The following is a 19,659-nucleotide window of genomic DNA, read 5'->3' as shown; positions in this document are numbered from 1 at the left end:
ACAGAAATAAAACACTAGTTCTCTCTGGCTAGAAAGAACAGTCATAACTCAATTACCCAAGTACTGTTAAGCAGAGAGCTTCAAAGTGGGGGCATTGTGGTGAAGCATGCTTAGCATTGTAAGAGCAATTCATAATAGACTCGTTAGGGGAGATCTCACGGGGGAAAAAGAGGAGATGCTGTGGTCAGAATAGCATCTGGCTTCAGGGTGGCAGAAAGCAGTGATTCACTATTGCAGACAAGGAGTGGTCTGTGTGAAGAAAGGGATATGGCATTCTTAGCCACGGGAAAGACCGCAACAGAGAGAAGCATGGTGAAGGATGCTCCATGGGCACTCTAAATGAAAAGAGCAAAGAGCTTGAGACGAAAGCTGTCAGGCCTTTCCAAGGGGTCTCCGATGGGTCTTAGAAGTGTGTGTTGTAGGAGGGGCATGTGGTGGTGGTGATAGCAGTCCATCCTAAATGCTTAAAACCTTAGGAAGACAAAACATTACATGACAAAATATTGCAAAGTATTATAAGACAAAATATTTGCATCACAAGCATATGATTTTAACTGTGATGGTATTTTATTCCCTAAATTACTTTGAAGTGCTTACAGGATTCTTTATTTGTGTATGGTTTGTTTTTAAACCTGAAGGTTGTGCTGTTTATATTAGCAGTTTTTCTAGCCTCTGCTTTAATTGGCCTATGTGACCAGAGGTTTCAGAGGAATTGTGCAGGCCGGCTCGATCTGAAGGAAAAAGGGAGAAAATGAGCAGATCTATGCGGCAACCCTGTCTGCTTTGTAGCAATCATGTGGAATTCTTATGGTGGGGAGAAATACAATGGCAGTGACAGTCATTAGAAATCTGACTAGCTCCAACTTGAAGGAAGGCCTGACAAGAGTAGCTTTGTGGTTTGAGCCATAGTTTCATTATGAAATTCTCAAAAGGAAGACTAAGACTCATGTACAAAAGGAGTAATTCAAGCCTGTGTATTGGAGAGATTTTCTAAAGTGAACTGCCCTTTTGTTTCTATCACAGATTCTGGTCAATGTATTATAAATCATAGATCATACATGCTTGTGTTCATACCGAGACTACATTACCTCAGAAATCAGAACTACTGACTTGGGGAGAGGTGGAAGCTGCCTCTCCAGGGTCCTGCATAAGGATTCAGAGTGGTTTGGGAGTTGTTCCGTGGATTGTTGGAAGGGGGCACGTTGGAAGTTCAAACATTTATATCAGCTGTGCTGCGAAATCCACGTGTATTTCAGCACACTTAAGTCAATCCAAAGGTTAATGTTATGATTTTTCAACGTCATAGAAACTGGTAATTCTCATTCAGCTGATCAGTAATCCTTTTCTTTTTTATTTAGAAGAACAGGTTTACTAATAGAAAAAGAACAGGTGTGATTTGTTATTTATTCATACTATTTCTCTAATGTGGTCAATATTTTCATGTATTAAATCTAATTTATCCTTTTAAATATGATAATGTACTTTGCAGAGTAGAGCAAAGTCCCCAACAGTCAAGGCCATGGGTGTGTGATCCCTGATTCTTTGCTAATGTGGTGGCTCCCTTCCTTTTTTCTCTCTTTTGAAAACAATGGCAATGATAACCCCATCAGATTGTCTTTAACAATAACTCAGAGTGTTTTTAAAAGACATTTCCAAGTAGATTCATAAAATTTAAGTGTCAGATGGCTTTTTCTTCCTTCAAGTGGAAGTGGCAGGTGGAAGTGACAATGTCAGAGGAGCCACAGAGACTGATGCTGGGAGCCTCCCACACTGCCCAGTCAATGGCCCTAACTCCTGATGGGAATTTCCTTCTGAGGGAATCATTTCTTGGGTGCAGACCCTTTGTGGCCATTTTTGATTATAGTATTAGGGCTAATAAAGCAGTTGGATTTCTGAAAGAAGGAAAGTATCTTTTTATAAAATATTCTTGATTTTACAGTACAATGAAACCAACACAGAGACACCAAAATAAACTAAAATCAAACTTTAATTGACTCTTTAGCTGGCTACAAGAGTTTTTAGGAATAAAACTAAATTAGATACAAATGAAAAGTTATATAAGTGTGGAAGAGTCAAAACTAAAGTGATACAACGGAAAAATATATCAAAAGTGATATGTGTAAAACAAGATCCAAAAGATTGTCTTTCTACCAGAACAGGATGGGTTTAGTGGTACAGTGTAGACATTTCAATAATTTTTCTCTCATATTAAGTGTCTAAATCAACATTAAGATGACTTGAGAGCCAGGTATGGAGGTGCATGCCTGTAATCCCAGTGACTCAGGAGGCTGAGGCAGGAGGATAACAAATTCAAGGCTAGTCTTAGCAACTTAGGCCTTAAGCAACTTAGTGAGACCCTGTCTAAAAATTAAAAATAAAGAAGGATGTGGCTCAATGGTAAAGTGCCCTGGTTTTAACCCCTAGGATCCCCTCCCCCTGCCAAATGACTTGAGTTTTGAGATTCTAGATTAACTCTTAAGGAATTTACAGTCTTTGTTTCTTTGTTTACCTTAAGATCTGTAAAATCTGTACAGCTTCTGATCATAGTGCCAGACTTTTTCACTGCTTGTTCTTTAACAGCACAATTAAATTATAGATATTCTAGGTTTTTGAAAGCATCAGAATCAGGCATAGTCATGACCATGACGTCTCTTCATTTGCCATTGTGCACAATGGATACCAGAGAATGTCTGCCTCATGGAATTAAATTATTAAAAAGCATGCAATGCAAACTGGCTACTGTAGTGGCCAAATTAAAATGGTGCTCTGAGTTACAGCTGTGCTATAAAGATTGTGGCAAGATTGCTAGTAATAACAGATCCAGTGCTGGGATCTATATCCATTCATACCTAAGAATGTGATAAAATACATTTTCTGTGTGACATATGATGCTTATTTCTATATCACTTAGACTAGAAAAAGTGGCTCTTGCTATCAAAGATGAGACCATGAAAATAGGAATGAAAGCATCAGTTTGTGGGTGAACTTGAATTCTCATAAGATGGAACCACATGTCCTTGCTGGCAGGGTAGAACCAACATAAAAAGTGTGGGCTTGTAGTTGAGCGATATGCACTTGGCTTTGATATGCACTTGGCTTTTTCTGTGCTCTGGTTATTTCCCTATGACATTGAGGTAACTCTCTGAATGATGCTTACATGTACATTTCTTCTGTAAATCTGAAAAAAAGCTGGTGGGAGGACTTGCAAGGATCTTTGTCATTGCTAACTCTGAGTGCTGTTCAAATGTGACAATGTTTGTATCTTTCTCAGTAAGTAAAGAAAATTAGTTTAACTTCTTTGTAAACTATCTTTGCAAACTCAAATTATTTAATGACTTAGACAATTTGACATTATAGTTCAGGATGTTTAATTGCATGAAAACTAAGTTTTGAGAGTTTGAGTTTGTCAGGAAGAAAACTGTCATGATTTTCAGTTCTCCTCCTGTGATTACTGAAGAATATAATGAACAGTTTTCTGTTGCAAAAGAAAAAAAAATCAAATATGGGCACACACTGTCAGATATGTTTATAGGGAGCCTCAGTGCTGTGGAGTTGAGAGACGTGCTCTGCTGAGGAACTGGCTACAGCCTGCTCTCTCATTCATCAGGCATCTTCCTTTCTCCTGATCAGTACAGGGCTCTCTGAAGAACAGCGTGGGCTGATAGCTTTTTGTGACACTCCCCACTTCATTTTTCTTTTTCTGTACTATATATGACATTCATTTCATTTTTTTTCCATAGAAAAACATCAAGTTATATTTATGTACTGTGATTTCTGTTACAGTTAATAACTAAGGGCTTGAAGCAAACAAGAAATTATTTGGCATGAAATATGAGGCAACCTTTCATAATTACAACAGCACAGAAGACCTACATGATGGAGACTGATGGAAAGCTATGCACATAAAACATTTAGGCACATACATCAAATTTCCAGAAAATTAGATTTCTTTTTCTGAAAAATTCTATCACTGTATTAAACCTGTTACATATAGGTTTCAGGTGAGATTCTAACTTACATTTCAAGCAGGTGAATAGTGATACACATCTCCCTTCCCTTCTTTCTTTGGGTCCTCACTTTTACACTACCATCAAGATCAATCTGTGCCTACACAGGATTATTAGCTAACCAGGATAGCCTCTGTCTGCAGAGAGTCTTTCAGTTGTGCAAGAATCGATAAACATGTCATTATTGATTTCTCATCTAGTACCCTGTATGTGAATGATGCAGTTGGGGATACAAAAGAAATGGAAGCGTGGCTCATCTTACAGGGGTTTAAGATTAATCTTGCGGAGGGAGAAAATTATGAAATCACTGCTATTCTAACATTTTTGATTTATGAAAATGGTACCTTCATATAGTTCAAAGTAGTGATTGTGCATGACAAAACAGTATGTAATCAGATCTCAAATGATGGGGTGTACACTATAAGTACTACCCAAGCAAGTATTCTTTGTGAAGTATATAAGGGGGCCTGAATTTATCAGAGAACACTGTGTGGATAGATTGTATTGGGAGAGGTGAAGAGCTCTAGTGCAGGCAATCCCAGCAAGAGGAAGCTCTGAAGGTGGGATGATAGATTTCACATGGAAGGATCTGGCTGCTGGGCTGGGCAAGAGTAGGGCCTGGAATGGGAGAGAATTGAACTGGTATGGTAGTGGGACTGCTGTAGCACTAATTGTAGACAGCTGATTGAAATGGGAGGGAAAGGCTGAGAAACACAATCCAGGGAGCATATCCCCTGACTTTCTTGCTGCATGAGGTTTCTACTTTGTGAATTTCACCCTTTCCTTATTTGTGTCCTTCCTTTCACACAATGATTTTTATGTTTCTAATGTGTTACATGTTATGCTAGATGCTGTGTGTGCACGACATGGTTCTTGACATGTCTTGTTAACAAGACTTTAAGAACATATATCTTCCCTCCCTAAACCAATGTTAAGTTTTATTGTGACGAGGACCAGGAGTTTTTGTTTTTATTATTTCAAAAACTGTAGTCTGTATGCGATAATCACCATTGATATGAAGAAGGAAAGCAATGTTTCTGGTTCTTAGATCCAGACAAATAGTATAATAAGATATTATTGTTATCAGCCAATTATTATGGAATTAATTCTTGGAATTGTGAAAGCTTCAAAAAAAGAAGGATCCTTTGAGCTGAAGGTAGAAGTGTTTTGGAGATACACAAAAGATGTGTGGGAGGCTCAGGAGGTTGGAATTGCCTATACAAAACACAGACATGGAGGACAAAGTGACAGGATCCAGGATGTGCCCATGTGTCAATACTCGTGAGTGACGGGTGAATGAAGGAAGAAGAGATGGTGCAAACGGACAGGTGCTGGATAGACATCTTTATTACCAAAGAACTTAGGTGATGTGTTATGATCCAAGTTGATTGGAAAGATGTGTTCTGACTTGTTAAAAATATCTCCAGTAGTAATAGGATAAAGGATAGAGGGGATTAGTGGCATGTCTAAGCAGGGAAACTGGAAAGGAAGTGATTGCTGTTGCAACCATTTGTGGCAGATAATCCAGGAGCAATGAAGGTACAAGGAGAAAATACAAAAAATAACATGATAAAATGGACAGACCTTGGTGTTTGAGTATGGGGGATTAAACAGAGAGAAAAAACAGGGGCTTACTCCTGTTTGTAAGTGTGCCTCCAGCACACAGAAGAAGGCTTTGTATCTAGGTATCTGGTAAGTATTTGTCAAAATGAGCACTTTTTTTTTTTTTTTTTTTTTTTTTTATTCAGGCAGGCCTATTAGTGTTTTAACAAGCACCCTAATGTGATTCTGACATAGGTGCTAAGAGGGAAAAGATCGGGGAGCTCCTGCATTTCCCAGGATAGCAAAATGATTGCGTGCCAATCACAAACAGAAGAGAGGTAGGAAGGGAAGACAATGTGTTCATCTGTGGACCATCGTGGGACATATTTGTTATTTCTAGAAGAGCCAAACTCTAAGACATACATTATAAGGGAGTAGGGGATAGAAAGGGAGGAGAAGATAAAGAATGCCAAATCAGACTTCAGAATCATAGAAAGAGGATTAGGTTAAGTAGGAGAGATGTTTTCAAGCTAAAAATTTTTGAAAGCATAGTTTGTCCAGAGAGTTCATGAGGATGAAAATTGACACAATCAATGTTCAGCTTTGGGGGGACTCAGGAAAGAGTATCATCAGTGTTGGAAAATTAAGGACCCTTGTATTTTTTTAGTTTTTATCAGAAATTAAAGTTGCCTTACATTTTACCTTGTTGTATATATGGTGGACTTCTGCTCTTTCTCTTTACCACAGAAAGAAAGGAAGCCTATGGAATGGTGATTTCAGCAGTAACAAATCTATTATTACTGAACAATAGCACCTAAATATGAAGATATCACTGTTAAAAATACTGACTTGGATCATCATTTTTTAAACAGAATAGACAATTGCAAATTAATGGCTAATATTAATCATGATGTTTTAAAGGAATATGATTTTTTCAATTAATAAACTTATACTGCATAAATTGATGCATTATTTCTATATAAGATATGATGGGCAATAATTACCTCAGTGCATTCCCATATGTGGCCTAATTTAGCTGGTTTCAAGAGGTTTTGAGTGGTCACCCTCAAATATAATTAGTTGCAAAAAAAAAAAAAGCTGGATGAAATTCAAAGTTTTTGGTTCAAGAGGGGCTTGAATTTAGTGTTTGAATGAGCGCCCCACTGTTATTCTGACACAGGTGTTCAGAGGTCCTACATGGAGGAACACTGTCTTAGAAAGCTCTCTGCAGCCTGCATTTCTTCTTCGTGGTGTTCTTGTGCCCTCAGGTGGTACGATGTGGAACTGTGTGCCTCCGATTTCTCATTTTCACTGATTAGAAAATGGAAGTTCACTGTGTCTGCCTGTTATGTAGTCTTTATTTAACTGTGCTCTAAACCTATAAAATGGAGATTTTTGCTTTATTTTGAGAACTTTGAAGGAGTCTTTAGCTGAAGATGCCAAAAGATTTATGTGGTGGCAGTATTTTCATCGGCCAAGTGTTTATCCTTTCCTTGGGTTCTCCCTCTGAGTATCCTTAAGGATTCAGGAGATCTATTTTAGAACAAGGCATCCCCAGAGTCTGCGATGCTTATTTGAATTTTTTATTTGATAGTTTTTTAGCTACTAGGAAGGACACCGCTAATACATATATAATGAAGGGCGTGTAGAGTAAAAGGGTTAAAGGTAGGAATTCTTTCTTTCTCTTCTCTACTTCCTGTCTCCTGGCAGTCATTAAATAGATACTTGTTAAAAATCTCACCAAAGAGTTTTTGTGGGTGATATAGTTCTAGCTGGGATACATTTTGTATAAATGAGGAAAGAAATTGATAACTTTGTAGCCTGTTACAATGGGTTCATGCACTAAATACAGGACAAACTGTGTTCAGAAGAAGGAAGCCTTCACCAGAGGGGTGAGAGGACCACAGCCATTCAGGAAATCCTAATGGAGGACGTGTCATTTGAACTGGAAGCCCCCAAGAATGGCTTTTCTTTGGGAGCCTTTGTGCAACTGTGCTGTTGACTTATATATCATTCAATTTTATTTGTTCTTATTGTGTTTCTTTGATTCTTTCGTTCAATATGAATTATGTTCCAGGTATTGTGCTGAAGTGTGGGGATATGAAGTTGTATAAGACTGACTTGGTCTCTATTTATATGGAACTCCCCTTCTGGTAGTGAAGATAAGAAACAACTATATAAAAACTAACAAAAGGGCTGGGGATATGGCTCAAGTGGTAGCGCGCTCGCCTGGCATGCGTGCGGCCCGGGTTCGATCCTCAGCACCACATACAAACAAAGATGTTGTGTCTGCCGATAACTAAAAAATAAATATTAAAATTCTCTCTCTCTCTCTCTCCTCTCTGACTCTCTCTAAAAAAAAATTAAAAAAAAAAACTAACAAAAGAAATGCAAATTGAGATGAGATTTATGAAAGAAACAAGTAAAAAGCTGAGGTAGGAAATAGGAAATAACTTTGACGTGTAGGATAAGGGCTATTTTGTAAGATGGGTGGAGAAAACCTTCCAGAGAAAAGTCAAACTGCTGTGTCTTTTGTGTCCAATATTATTTTAAGTGCTTCTCATGTATTAATCTGCTAATCTTCTCAATTCTTTTTTTTAAATGTTTATTTATTTTTTAGTTGTAGTTGCACAGAATATCTTTATTTATATGTGGTGCTGAGGATGGAAGGCAGAGCAAACAGCTGGCAGGAAGCCTCTAAGGCAGGAAGGCATTAGATGGTCAAGGCACTGGAAGAAGACATGTAGTGGGGAGCAGAGAGATGATGCAAGTAGCCTGGCTATATTCTGAGAACAAGACCAGGGTATGCTCCTAAAGGCCTTTGAGAATATGGTAGGGAGTCTTGGATTTTATTCTAAGCATAGTGAAATGCCACAGGTGTGTTTTAAACAGGATTCCAACATAGTCTCATAAACTTTTTAGGAGGTAATTCCTACTACAATGTGAAGAATGCACCGTAGGCAGGAAACCAGTTAAGGGGGCTCATTAGGGCTCAGGATAACATTGGGAAAGTGTTCTGCATCCTCAGATGTGGTGGGAGCTGATAACCTACACTGAGAATTTGGCTCTTTTCAAACATGTGCTAATCCAGAAAAGCATATTTGGTATCAGGAGATAGTGAGTTAAAAACAAATCAAAACCAGACTGTATTATTTTCCCTAGTAAAATAGAATCACTAATGGTTGAAAGTTCTTTTTTGTATAATATGTTGATTTCACAGATGAGAACATCTGAGAAGGTAAGTGATTAATTGCTTTACTGTTAGTTGCAGACTTGAAAATAAAACAAATGTGAATTTCCTTGACTTAACACATGTAAAACTGTTTTCTACTTAAGAAAGACAAATTTAACTTCTAAGTTGATTTCCCACCAATGGTAAGGCACTGGAATACTTTGTGATAGGTCAAGTGCTTTCTTAATTTCTTGTCCCTTTCATTTGTAAAGGTTTCCTCTGAGGACATTCAACCCACTCTCTTTTCACAACATGCTGTAAAGCTGTGTTCTTTCTGAGAACTTCCCTTCTTTCTCCTCATATATGGAAATAGAAACAGAGAAAAGAACAAGTCAATAAACTTACTTCCCCTGTGATTTGGTCACTGCCTCTATCTTCATGTTTGGCTCTAGTGTGAACCAGGAGTTCAGAAAGGGTCAGAGAACCACCGAATGCTTCAGACTATAAGGAACATGCAAGAAAACAGGAGGAGGCTGCAGCTAGGCAAATGTTTTCATCCATGGCCAATGAGAGTGTCCCTGAAGAATATTTAAAGTATTCTCCAAGGAGAGAGGCAAGTCCTACAGAGGTCACTTAATCTTACCATGGCCTTTTTGTCCAGTATAAAATATCAAGTTGTTTTGCAGTGCTGAGTGGTTGTTTGCCAGCTGAAACTTCAAGTGGAATTCATAACTGAAGCTGATGTCTGAAACCCGTGAATAAGCCAGGAATGAAGTGTATCCAAAGGCATCCGTGCCACTGAAGCTGGGCTGAGTGATATTAATAGCTGTGGAAAAACCCAAATCAAACAATTAAAATAAACCTGTACATGTAGTTATAAAAGGAAGGCTGTATTTTGCCGATGCATCTGGCTGGATAGTCTGTTTACTATCACAGTAATTATACTTAAGTGCCCTTCAGCATTGAGCAACTAAGTGACTCAAAGGGGAATTTCAAAACCATAACAAAGGAAGTGCAATGTTTTTAGATCCTGCATAGAACCCTTTCACTCACATACCCTTTCTGCGTAATGAAGATTTACTTAAAAAGCAAAGCTCTGTGTTGAGAAACTCAATTTTAGAAAACAGAAAAGATCACTGGCAGTCAACATATTTGCTCAGGTGCTTGGTAAACACGATCTGGCATCCAAACACTGGATATGACTTAGAAAGAAACTCACGACTTGGAACAAACTGTGCTTCTCTAGTCCTGAACCTTTACATGAGCCAAAGCAATTCAAGGACTAGTGTGTACTAGATGGAGTCTAATTGAGGAGTGCTATTAGCTATCCATTTTTCTTTTCTTCCTGCCTCTATTCTTACATCCAATTCCCCTCTTTCATTGTTCTCCCCCCCCCCCCATAAATAGTCTCAATTGGCTTTTATTTTCCTACCCCAAGAGGACCACAAGAAACAGGAAGGGGGATGTGGAGCCCCACCCCTGTCTTTTATGGACAGTGTTCCAGGATTAGTGGAATTTCCTAGGATCCATTTTTATTGACTGGGACATCTGGACAGAGGGAAGAAGAGCTTCTTTTGATTACATTATGTTATTTCTTTCTTCTCAAGAGATGTTGGATCTCCTGGGAAGCTGTAAAACTAGATTTTTTTTTACAAGCCTTAAGAAATATCCTCACACTGGTACTTAATGCTTAAAACAAAAGACTCTTATGTCTGATAGTAATTGTTTATTCAGCAAGTAACTGTGCTGTCTCAGGAAAGATGATTCTTGTTATCAGAAAATTTTATTTCTGTTTGTTTCATATTAATATTAAACTAGAATATTTGTGTGGAATAAGCTGAATACTTTATTTTGATATTTTGTTAAAAATCTTGGGTTTATATCTTGAGATAAATGGCATAGGGTGAGTGTAATTTTATCAAAACTTGCCAGAATGTGAAGTAGGGTTTTTGAGACATATTAGCTCTTCTAATAAAAGAATTTTGTTTGTGTTTTAAACTATTTCCATCAAGTACTTACTTTCAGTTGTATTGTGGGTAGGTTGATTGAGGGGACATGAGTCATACATGAGGTATATTAAAATAGAATACAAATACTGACAGTCTTTCAATCTTGACATTAAAAACAGTGAAAGCAGAATTCTACAATATTTTAATATTAAAAAAGAAGAGGAATGATTATTGTTTCATTTTAGCATTTCTTCCTGTTAAATTTTAGCATTTCTTCCTACTTAAATCTTATTACATTTAGGTTAAATTGACAATAAAAAAAAAGTCTCATGTATTTTACTGTTAGATCCTGTGCTTTGTGTCACAGGACACAAAGATGGTGACACAGGATAAGAAAATACACTCTATCAAGCAGCTAGTGTCAGGTCAATAAATTTTTTAGATTGTACTGGACTAAAAGTTGAGGTTCAGCTGTGAGCAGTAATTCACCTGGTAGGTGAAGGGGAAAGATAATTTCAGGTAGAAGGAGCAACATGTTTTAAGGCGTGACGTCTAAAACTGCATGTTGTATTCAGAGAACTCATGAAATCTGCGAATTTTAGAATGAGGTATAAAAAGTGAAAGTGGAAGGAAAGGAAACAAGGTAGACAGAGGTCAAATCATGAAGGGCTTCATATTTTCTCTATAATCCTTAAGTAGTTGGGCAATGATTAATTACTTTTTAGAAATTCTACTCTATGGCTGGGTGCAGTGGTGCATGCCTGTAATCCCAGCTACTGGGGAGGCCATGACAGGAAGATTGCAAGTTCAAGGCCAGCCGCTGCAATGTGGTAAGATCCTGTCTCAAACAAACAAACAAACAAAATAAACAAAAACAAACAATCAACAAACAGCAGCAACAACAAAACAACAGAAAAATACCACTCTGTGGACGAAGTGTGAAGCTCAGATAGGTGGAGAGAGCTGGAAGGCTAGCCTTTGATCCACAATAAAATAAAGACTGGTGATATTAAGAAATGTAACAAGAGTGAAGCTTATGCAGAATCACAAAGACAATTCATGAGAAACTCTTTGAAAAAGGAAGAGTGTGTTATTTAAACAGTTAACTAACAAAAATGTGTCATCAATGATAGTATCAATCAGAATCAAATCCAAGGCACAATTTTATCCTTTCAAAAAGAAGTACATTTGAAGATTGAGAATAACTCTGCCCAAAGGAGTGACTCTGTCACATGTCCAGCAATTTTAAAATCTGGGCTTGAATCATGGCTTGGCTTGACTGAGAGGGGCTTAATATGAAAAAAAGAATGTGAACTATCTTATTAAAAAATGCGTTTAAAAATTGTTTTAGATATACATGAATACAATATCTTTATTTTGCTATTTATTTTTATGTAGTGCTGAGGATGGAACCCAGTGCCTCATGTGTTCGAGGCAAGCACTTTGCCATTGAGCCACAACCCCAGCCCTTCAGGGGTTTTTATATGCAAGAAACATTGGCAGAATAAATTATATTACTAAAATAAATTTCACCTGTTTTTTTTTTTTTTTTTTACTTTAAAAATTGTGGCTACTAGAAAAAAAAAGTATACCCACAGGTCACATTCTACTTCCATGCAATGGTACTGTAAAGAGAACCGAATGTCTCTTGTCAGGTAAATTCTTCCTCTAAACTCTTAGTTGTGATTTACTTCAAGGGACTTTTTCTTCAGCAATTCTGAGCCTATAAAATGATAGAGCCACTATGGGGGACAATGGGAGTCAGGAGAAGGTGTCAAAGGTCATAAAGCCCATCTCCCCACAGGCTTCTATGTCTTTATGCACACTGTCTTGAACCTGCTGAACTGGGCAGGAGAACATGGACTAACCTGGATTAGGAGAAAGAAGGTTTTCAATTTTACAAATCATTCTTTCCAGTTTCTTAAAAGTAAGACATTTATGGTCTTCAACCAGGTAAAATTTGTTTAATGTGGTTAATCTATTATACAAATACCCAGATCAGACACCTGGAAGCATCAGTCATCAAGTTAGGAGATTTAACAGATATTTTTATTTGGAGGTTACTAAAAGCATATTTCTTTCTTTTATAATCTCTGGCTGCTTCATAACTCCTATATGTAAGCTCATGCATTATTTTCCAGTTCTTTTAAAGTTAGAGCAATGAATTGGGAACAGGAAGAAAGAAGGCAGTTTCTGGAATTTAAACTAAACATTAATTGTTTGGTATGTGGAAGAAGGCAGCTAAATTATTAGCAATGTCCTGGAAACATTTCATGCGTAGTCAAAAGTATATTAACACCATGTAGGGCTATTAAAAATTCTAAGAATCTCAAGTGAAGGGAGAATGTCATAATATTTTCCATAGTATTATAGTGCTGTATTAGAGCCTCAAAGTATAATCTTTTTGAGACATGTTATATTATACCTTCAGAAAACATTTTAGGAAATATTGCCACAGAAAGGTTATAAAATCCTGTTTCGGGATGTTTATTAAGGAAAATTTTTCTCCTTCCCAATAAAGGCAGAGAAATAAGACATCATTATTTTAAATACAAGTGGTTTTTTTTGTTTTAAAAAATATGCTGCAGTTAGTTCCTTGTCTTAATTTAAATTATGAAGTACATACAAAGGTGACCAAGTTGAACTATTGAGATGTGGGAAATAGACAAGTAGCTGGGATTTCAAAGCTCTTTCCCTCTGCTCTGTGCTCTGATGCCTCCTGAAGCCTGCTGACTTGGGGAGACCTGAACTGCTGTACCTCAGAGCTGGGGGCCAGGGTGGCAGGAATAGCCACTTTACCCTTCCTGTGTAAACATGGGCAAAGTATATCACTTTACTGTTTTAGTTTCTTTGTCTGTACAATGAGGTAGTAAGAATGCCTAACATTCTGTGAAGAACAAGAAAAGTACATGGTGGAGGGAAACAGATACCTGACTAATCTCAAGCCTCAAATGGGCAAAGCTCTTGTATCAGTCCTGCTATCTTAGGTTCCCAGTGGAGTCACTTTCCCAGTCTTTATGACAACAGTTTCATTCTCCCCACTTGAACATCTAATATTCCTTGTCCTATTAATTAAATGACCTACTTATTTCAGTGAGAAAAATAAACCCTATTGACAGAACTACCATACCATTTTACCATCAAATTCTACCATGCCTGAATCTTGCATTTCTGTCTACATTCTCTAGAACCTTCCCTCTGATTCCAAGAGTGGTCTACCTGGTATGGAACTTACTCCTCATCTGTTCAACTTCAGAAATCCAGGCCTGTTTCCCAGGAGACACCAAGTTATTATTCTCTATTGAAGTATCCTCTTAAACATAAAATATGCTAGAATATCTCCATTTTAAATAAAAATCTTCCCTTTGCTCCATGTTCCCTAGTAGCTATGGCTTGTTTTATTGCTCGGGTCATTGCAAGATGCTTCTAAAGAGTGTCTATATTGACTCTTTGAAAATCCTACTGCCATTCACTCATTTATTCTTTTTTTTTTTTTTTTTTTTTTTTTTTAAGATTGAAGCACTTTATTCTTTCTTCTAAGCTACAGAATCACATGAATTTGCCTTTAGAGCACATTTAGTGAGCTGACATGTTCTCACTGCGGGCTTTCAGGGTCATGACTCATTCAATCTGAATTATGTGACCTGTGTGGAGCCACCTGTTAGAACACTGTCTGTGAACTTGGCCCATGTTGCCTTTGAGTGGTATTGGAAGCAGGAAGGGAGGTGAAGATAACAATGAATGGAAACAAAGTTACTGTTCTCGGTTTTGATTAATAAGGATCAGTGAGGACAGAGCCATATCCTCCCACTCCAACTGCTTAGAGAAAACTCTACTAGAACAGTGGGAGGAAGATATGTTCTGCTAGATGGGTGGCACTAAGTCATATACTCTCAGGAGTAAATTCTTGGATTTGAGTGTTTCATCAACAAGTGATAAGGGCATAACCCTTTCCATGAAAAGATTTTTATTTACAGTCTGGCATTCTAGTTCCTCCTATTAAATTACAATAAACTCTCTCTGTTAATTGCTTGCTTTTCTTACTTTTTTTAATTCCAGTCTTACACAGAATTACTGTGTTGTTACAGATATCTTGCAACTCCTTACAGGACATTTCAAGTTCTGGCACAATCTGGAACCCAATTTCATTAACAATAGCCTCAAAAAAAAATTTAAAAAAATTTAGGACTAAATCTAATCAAGGAAGTAAAAACCTCTACAAATAAGACTACAGAACACTGAAAAAGAAATTAAAGAAGACTTCAGAAGATGGAATGATACCTCTCATGTTCATGGATAGGCAGAATTAATATTGTTTAAAAGGCCATACTGCCAAAAGTATGTAATCTCCATCAAAATATCATTGAAAGTTTTCACAGAACTAGAAAAAACAGTCCTAAAAATTAATTTGGAAGAATAAAAGACTAAGAATAGCCAAAGCAGTTCTAAGCCAAAAGAACAATGATGAAAACATCACAATATCTGACTTCAAACTATACCACAGAGCTATAGTAACAAAAATGGTATGATACTGGTATAAAAACAGACACATAGACAGATGGTATAGAATAGAAGACACAGAGACAAACCCACACAGACACAGTCATTTGATCCTTGACAAATGAGCCAAAAGTATACTTTGGAGAAAAGACAGCCTTTTAAACAAATGGTGCCGGGAAAAATAAACACATGTAGAAGAGTCAAACTAGATCCTTTACTTCTCACAGTGAACAAAAAACAACTCAAAATAGATAGGAGACCCAGGAATTAGATCAGAAACTATGAAACTCCTAAAAGAAAATGTAGGACTAACACCCTGTAGCCTGTAGGCTAAGGTAATGACTTTTTCAATAGGCTCCCTAAAGCTAAGGAATAATGCCCAGAGTTAATAAATGGGATGGCATCAAGACAATATGATTTTATACTTAGAAGACCCAAAACATTCCATCAGAAATCTCCTAGGACTAATAAATATATTCAGCAAAGTATCTGAATATAAAATCAATACCCACAAATTACAGGCATTTCTGTACATCAATGACAAATCCACTGAAAAAGAAACTAGGAAAACCACCCCATTTACATTAGCCTCAAAAAACAAAACAAAACAAAATAAAACAAAACAAAACAAAACAAAAAACCAACCCCCCAAAACCCAAAAATCCTTGGGAATAAACTTAACAAAAGAGGTGAAAGACCTCTATAATAAAAACTACAACACTCTAAAGAAAGAAATTAAAGAAGACCTTAGAAGATGGAAATGTCTCCCTTCTTCTTGGATAGGCAGAATTAATATTGTCAAAATGACCATAGTACCAAAAACACTATACAAATTCAATGCAATCCCAATCAAAATCCCAATGACAGGGGCTGAGGTTGTGGCTCAGCAGTAGAGTGCTTGCCAAGCATGTGTAAGGCTCTGTGTTTGATCCTCAGCACCACATAAAAATAAATAAATAAAATAAAGGTATTGTGTCTAACTACAATTGAAAAATATTTAAAAAATAATTTAAATAAAAATATTTTAAAAATGACATTCATTATAGAAATAGAAAAAGCAATCATGAAATTCATCTGGAAAAATAAGAGATCCAGAATAGACAAAGCAATCCTTAGCAAGAAGAGTGAAGCTGGTGGCATTACTATTCCAGACCCTAAACTATACTAGAGAGCAATAGTAACAAAAACAGCATGGTATTGGCACCAAAATAGACCTGGAGACCAACAGCACAGAATAGAGGACACAGAGTCTAACCCACATAACTACAATTATGTTATATTACACAAAGGTGCCAAAAATGTACATTGGAGAAAAGGTAGCCTTTTTAACAAATGGTGCTGGGAAAACTGGAAATCCACATGTAACAAAATGAAATTAAAACTTTACCTCTCACCATGCAAAAAACTCAACTCAAAGTGGATAAAGGACCTAGGAATTAAACCAGAGACCTTGCACCTAATGGAAGAAAAAGTAGGCCCAAATCTCCATTATGTCGGATTAGGCCTCAACTTTCTTAATATGACTCCTATAGCACAAGAATTGAAACCTAGAGTTAATAAATGGGATGGATTCAAACTAAAAAGCTTCTTCTCTGCAAAAGAAACAATCAGTGAGGTGAATAGAGAGCCTACAGAATTGGAGCAAATCTTTACTGCAAGCACATTAGATAGAGCACTAATCTCCAGGATATATAAAACACAATACCAAAAACAAACAAACAAACAAAAACCCCAAATAACCCAATCAATAAATGGGCCAAGGAACTGAACAGACACTTCTTAGAAGAGGATATAAAGTCAATCAACAAACATATAAAAAAATGTTCAACATCTCTAATAATTAGAGAAATGCAAATCAAAACTACTCTAAGATTTCATCTCACTCCAGTCAGAATGGCAGCTATCAAAAACATAATAATAAGTATTGGCGAGGTTGTGGGGAAAAAGCATACTTATACATTGCTGGTGGGACTGAAAATTGGTGCAGCCATTCTGGAAAGCAGTATGGAAATTCCTTGGAAAATTTGGAATGGAACAACCATTTGACCCAACTATCCTACTCCTTGGTTTATACCCAAAGGACTTAAAAACAGCATACTACAGGAACACAGCCATATCAATGTTTATAGCAGCACAATTTCATAATAGCTAACTTATGAAACCAACCTAGATGCCCTTCAGTAGATGAATGGATAGAAAAACTTTGGTATGTATACACAATGGAACATTACTCAGCATTAAAGGAAAATAAAATCATGGCATTTGCAGGTAAATGGATGAAGTTGGAGAATGTAATGCTAAGTAAAGGGAGCCAATCCCCAAAATACCCAAGGCCGAATGTTTTCTTTGATGTGAGGATGCTGACTCATAATGGTGATGAAGGGGAGCATGGGAAGAATGGAAAGACTTTAGATAGGGCTAAGGGGAGGGAGGGGAAAGGTAGAGGCAAGGAGGTAGGAATGTTGGTGGAATGAGTTAGACTCATTACCCTAAGTACGTGTATGAAGACATGAATGGTGTGAAAATACTTTGTGTACAATCAGTGACTTGAAAAATTGTGCTCTATATGTGTAATATAAAATAAATTGCTTTCTGTCATCATGTATAACAAATTAGAATAAATGAATAATTTAATTAAAAAAATAAAATTTATCAATGGGATGGCATCAAATTAAAAAGCTTCTGTACAGCAGAGGAAACAGGAATATGAGAACCTATAAAATGGGAAACAGATAAATGGATAAAGAAAATGTGCCATTCCTTCTTGATTTCATTCAACCCAGGTTATCTTCCTCATTTTTATCTGAAACTTCTTGTGTTAAGATTGCAAGTGACCACCATCTTTTTGAATTCAATTAATTCTTTTTTTTTAATCTTATTCAGTATCTCAGAGGTAAGTGACATGTTTGATCTATAATATATAATGGGATATCTATAATCTTCTGAGAAACAATACCTTCCTTGCCTTCTGAATCAAATATCTTCCGTAGTCTCCCTCTCTGCTCAGAACCCAAACTAGGCATCATCTTTAAATTGTGTCTTTCTCTTCTACCTCAACTAGTGAAGCGTTAAATCCTGTTAATTCCATCTTCAAAATATACCTCGAATCCCACTATTTTCCCCATTACCATAATTGCCACCAAAGTTCAATGCACTCTTTCTAGACTGGACTCTGTATTTGATTCTTACCATGTCCCTGCTGCCTGTTGTCCCTCTACAGTCTTTCCATTTTGTAGTCAGAGTAATTTATTTAAAATTTGTTTTAATTAGTTATATATGACAGCAGACTCCATTTATGCACTTTGATACACACACACACACACACACACAGATAGATAGGATAATATTTTTCATTTTTCTGAGTGTACATGTTGTAGAATCACATTGGTCATGAAGTCATATATAGACATAAAGCAATAATGTCTGCTTTGTTCTACTATCCTTCCCATCCCCACAGCCCCTCCCCTTTCCTCCCTTCACTTCCCTCCACCTAATCTAAGGTAACTCTATTCTTCTCTAGTGCTCCCCCACCCCCCTGCCATCTTACTATGAATTTGCATCCACATATTAGAGAAAACGTTGGACCTTTGGTTTTTTGGGATTGGGTCATTTCACTTAGCATGATATTCTCCAACTTCATCCATTTACCAGTAAATGCCATAATTTCATTCTTCTTTAAAGCTGAGCAATATTCCATTGAATATATATACCACAAAAATAAAAATTTTATATTTAAAAATCCTGCAGTGTTTTCCTGTAAAGTTTGAATTAAGTTAAAAGCTCCTAACTCTCATTTCATTTTGCTCACTCTGTTCCAACCATGTCAATTTCATTTTGTTTCTCAAACAAACCTAGCATGCTCTTAGATCAAGGTTTCTACTCTTGCATTTTCCAACCCCTGAAACATTCTCCCTAAAAGGTACATAGCTCCTTCTTTAGCTTCCTTCAAGACTCTCCTAAGTGTCTTCTTTTCAAAGGAGTCTCCCCCGACTATGACTATTCTATTAAACTATGCATCCCTTCTTACCTCCACAGCTCTCTAGTTCCTTAACCTGCTTTACTTACCTACGTCTATTATATGCCACTTTTCTTTTAAACTTTTTATTGTTTCTTTCCTCATTTACATTTCAGATTCCACTAGAGCAGAGGGCTTGCCTGTCTTTCCTGAATTCCAGGTCAGGCAACAGTGTTGGGTTCACTTGAGCATAGGACATATATTTATCAAATATTTATCAAATACTGGACACAAGTAAAGGGTTTATTGTAGTGTTTAGGGTATAGTGATGTTATTTATATATTATTTTTCTGTTGTCCTTGCTTATCTAATATCTTCACTATTCTGCTCTTACAGAACTAAGGGAACTTTTCTGTACTTACATGAATATTCTTTCTAACATGATTGATTGGAGATATTTGATGAAATTGAGAAACAAAATTTCTATACCATCACCAGGGCTTATTTTTTTCATGCCTTTTTTTTTTTTCATTT

General features: G+C 36.7%; 1 protein-coding gene across 1 annotated transcript in view; it reads right to left on the bottom strand.

Moving 5' to 3' along the window:
* Eys (EGF-like photoreceptor maintenance factor) overlaps positions 1 to 19,659 on the bottom strand; it is a 1,514,165-nt gene that overhangs the window by 70,370 nt on the left and 1,424,136 nt on the right. The window contains 1 exon segment of the mRNA XM_077109730.1: positions 9,365 to 9,547. Coding sequence (XP_076965845.1) covers positions 9,365 to 9,547 — 183 coding nt within the window.

This window comes from Callospermophilus lateralis, chromosome 6 (assembly GCF_048772815.1).
Source record: "Callospermophilus lateralis isolate mCalLat2 chromosome 6, mCalLat2.hap1, whole genome shotgun sequence".
Lineage (NCBI taxonomy): Eukaryota > Metazoa > Chordata > Mammalia > Rodentia > Sciuridae > Callospermophilus > Callospermophilus lateralis.
The sequence above is the reverse complement of the archived record's forward strand: the minus strand, read 5'-3'. Positions and strand labels throughout refer to the sequence as shown.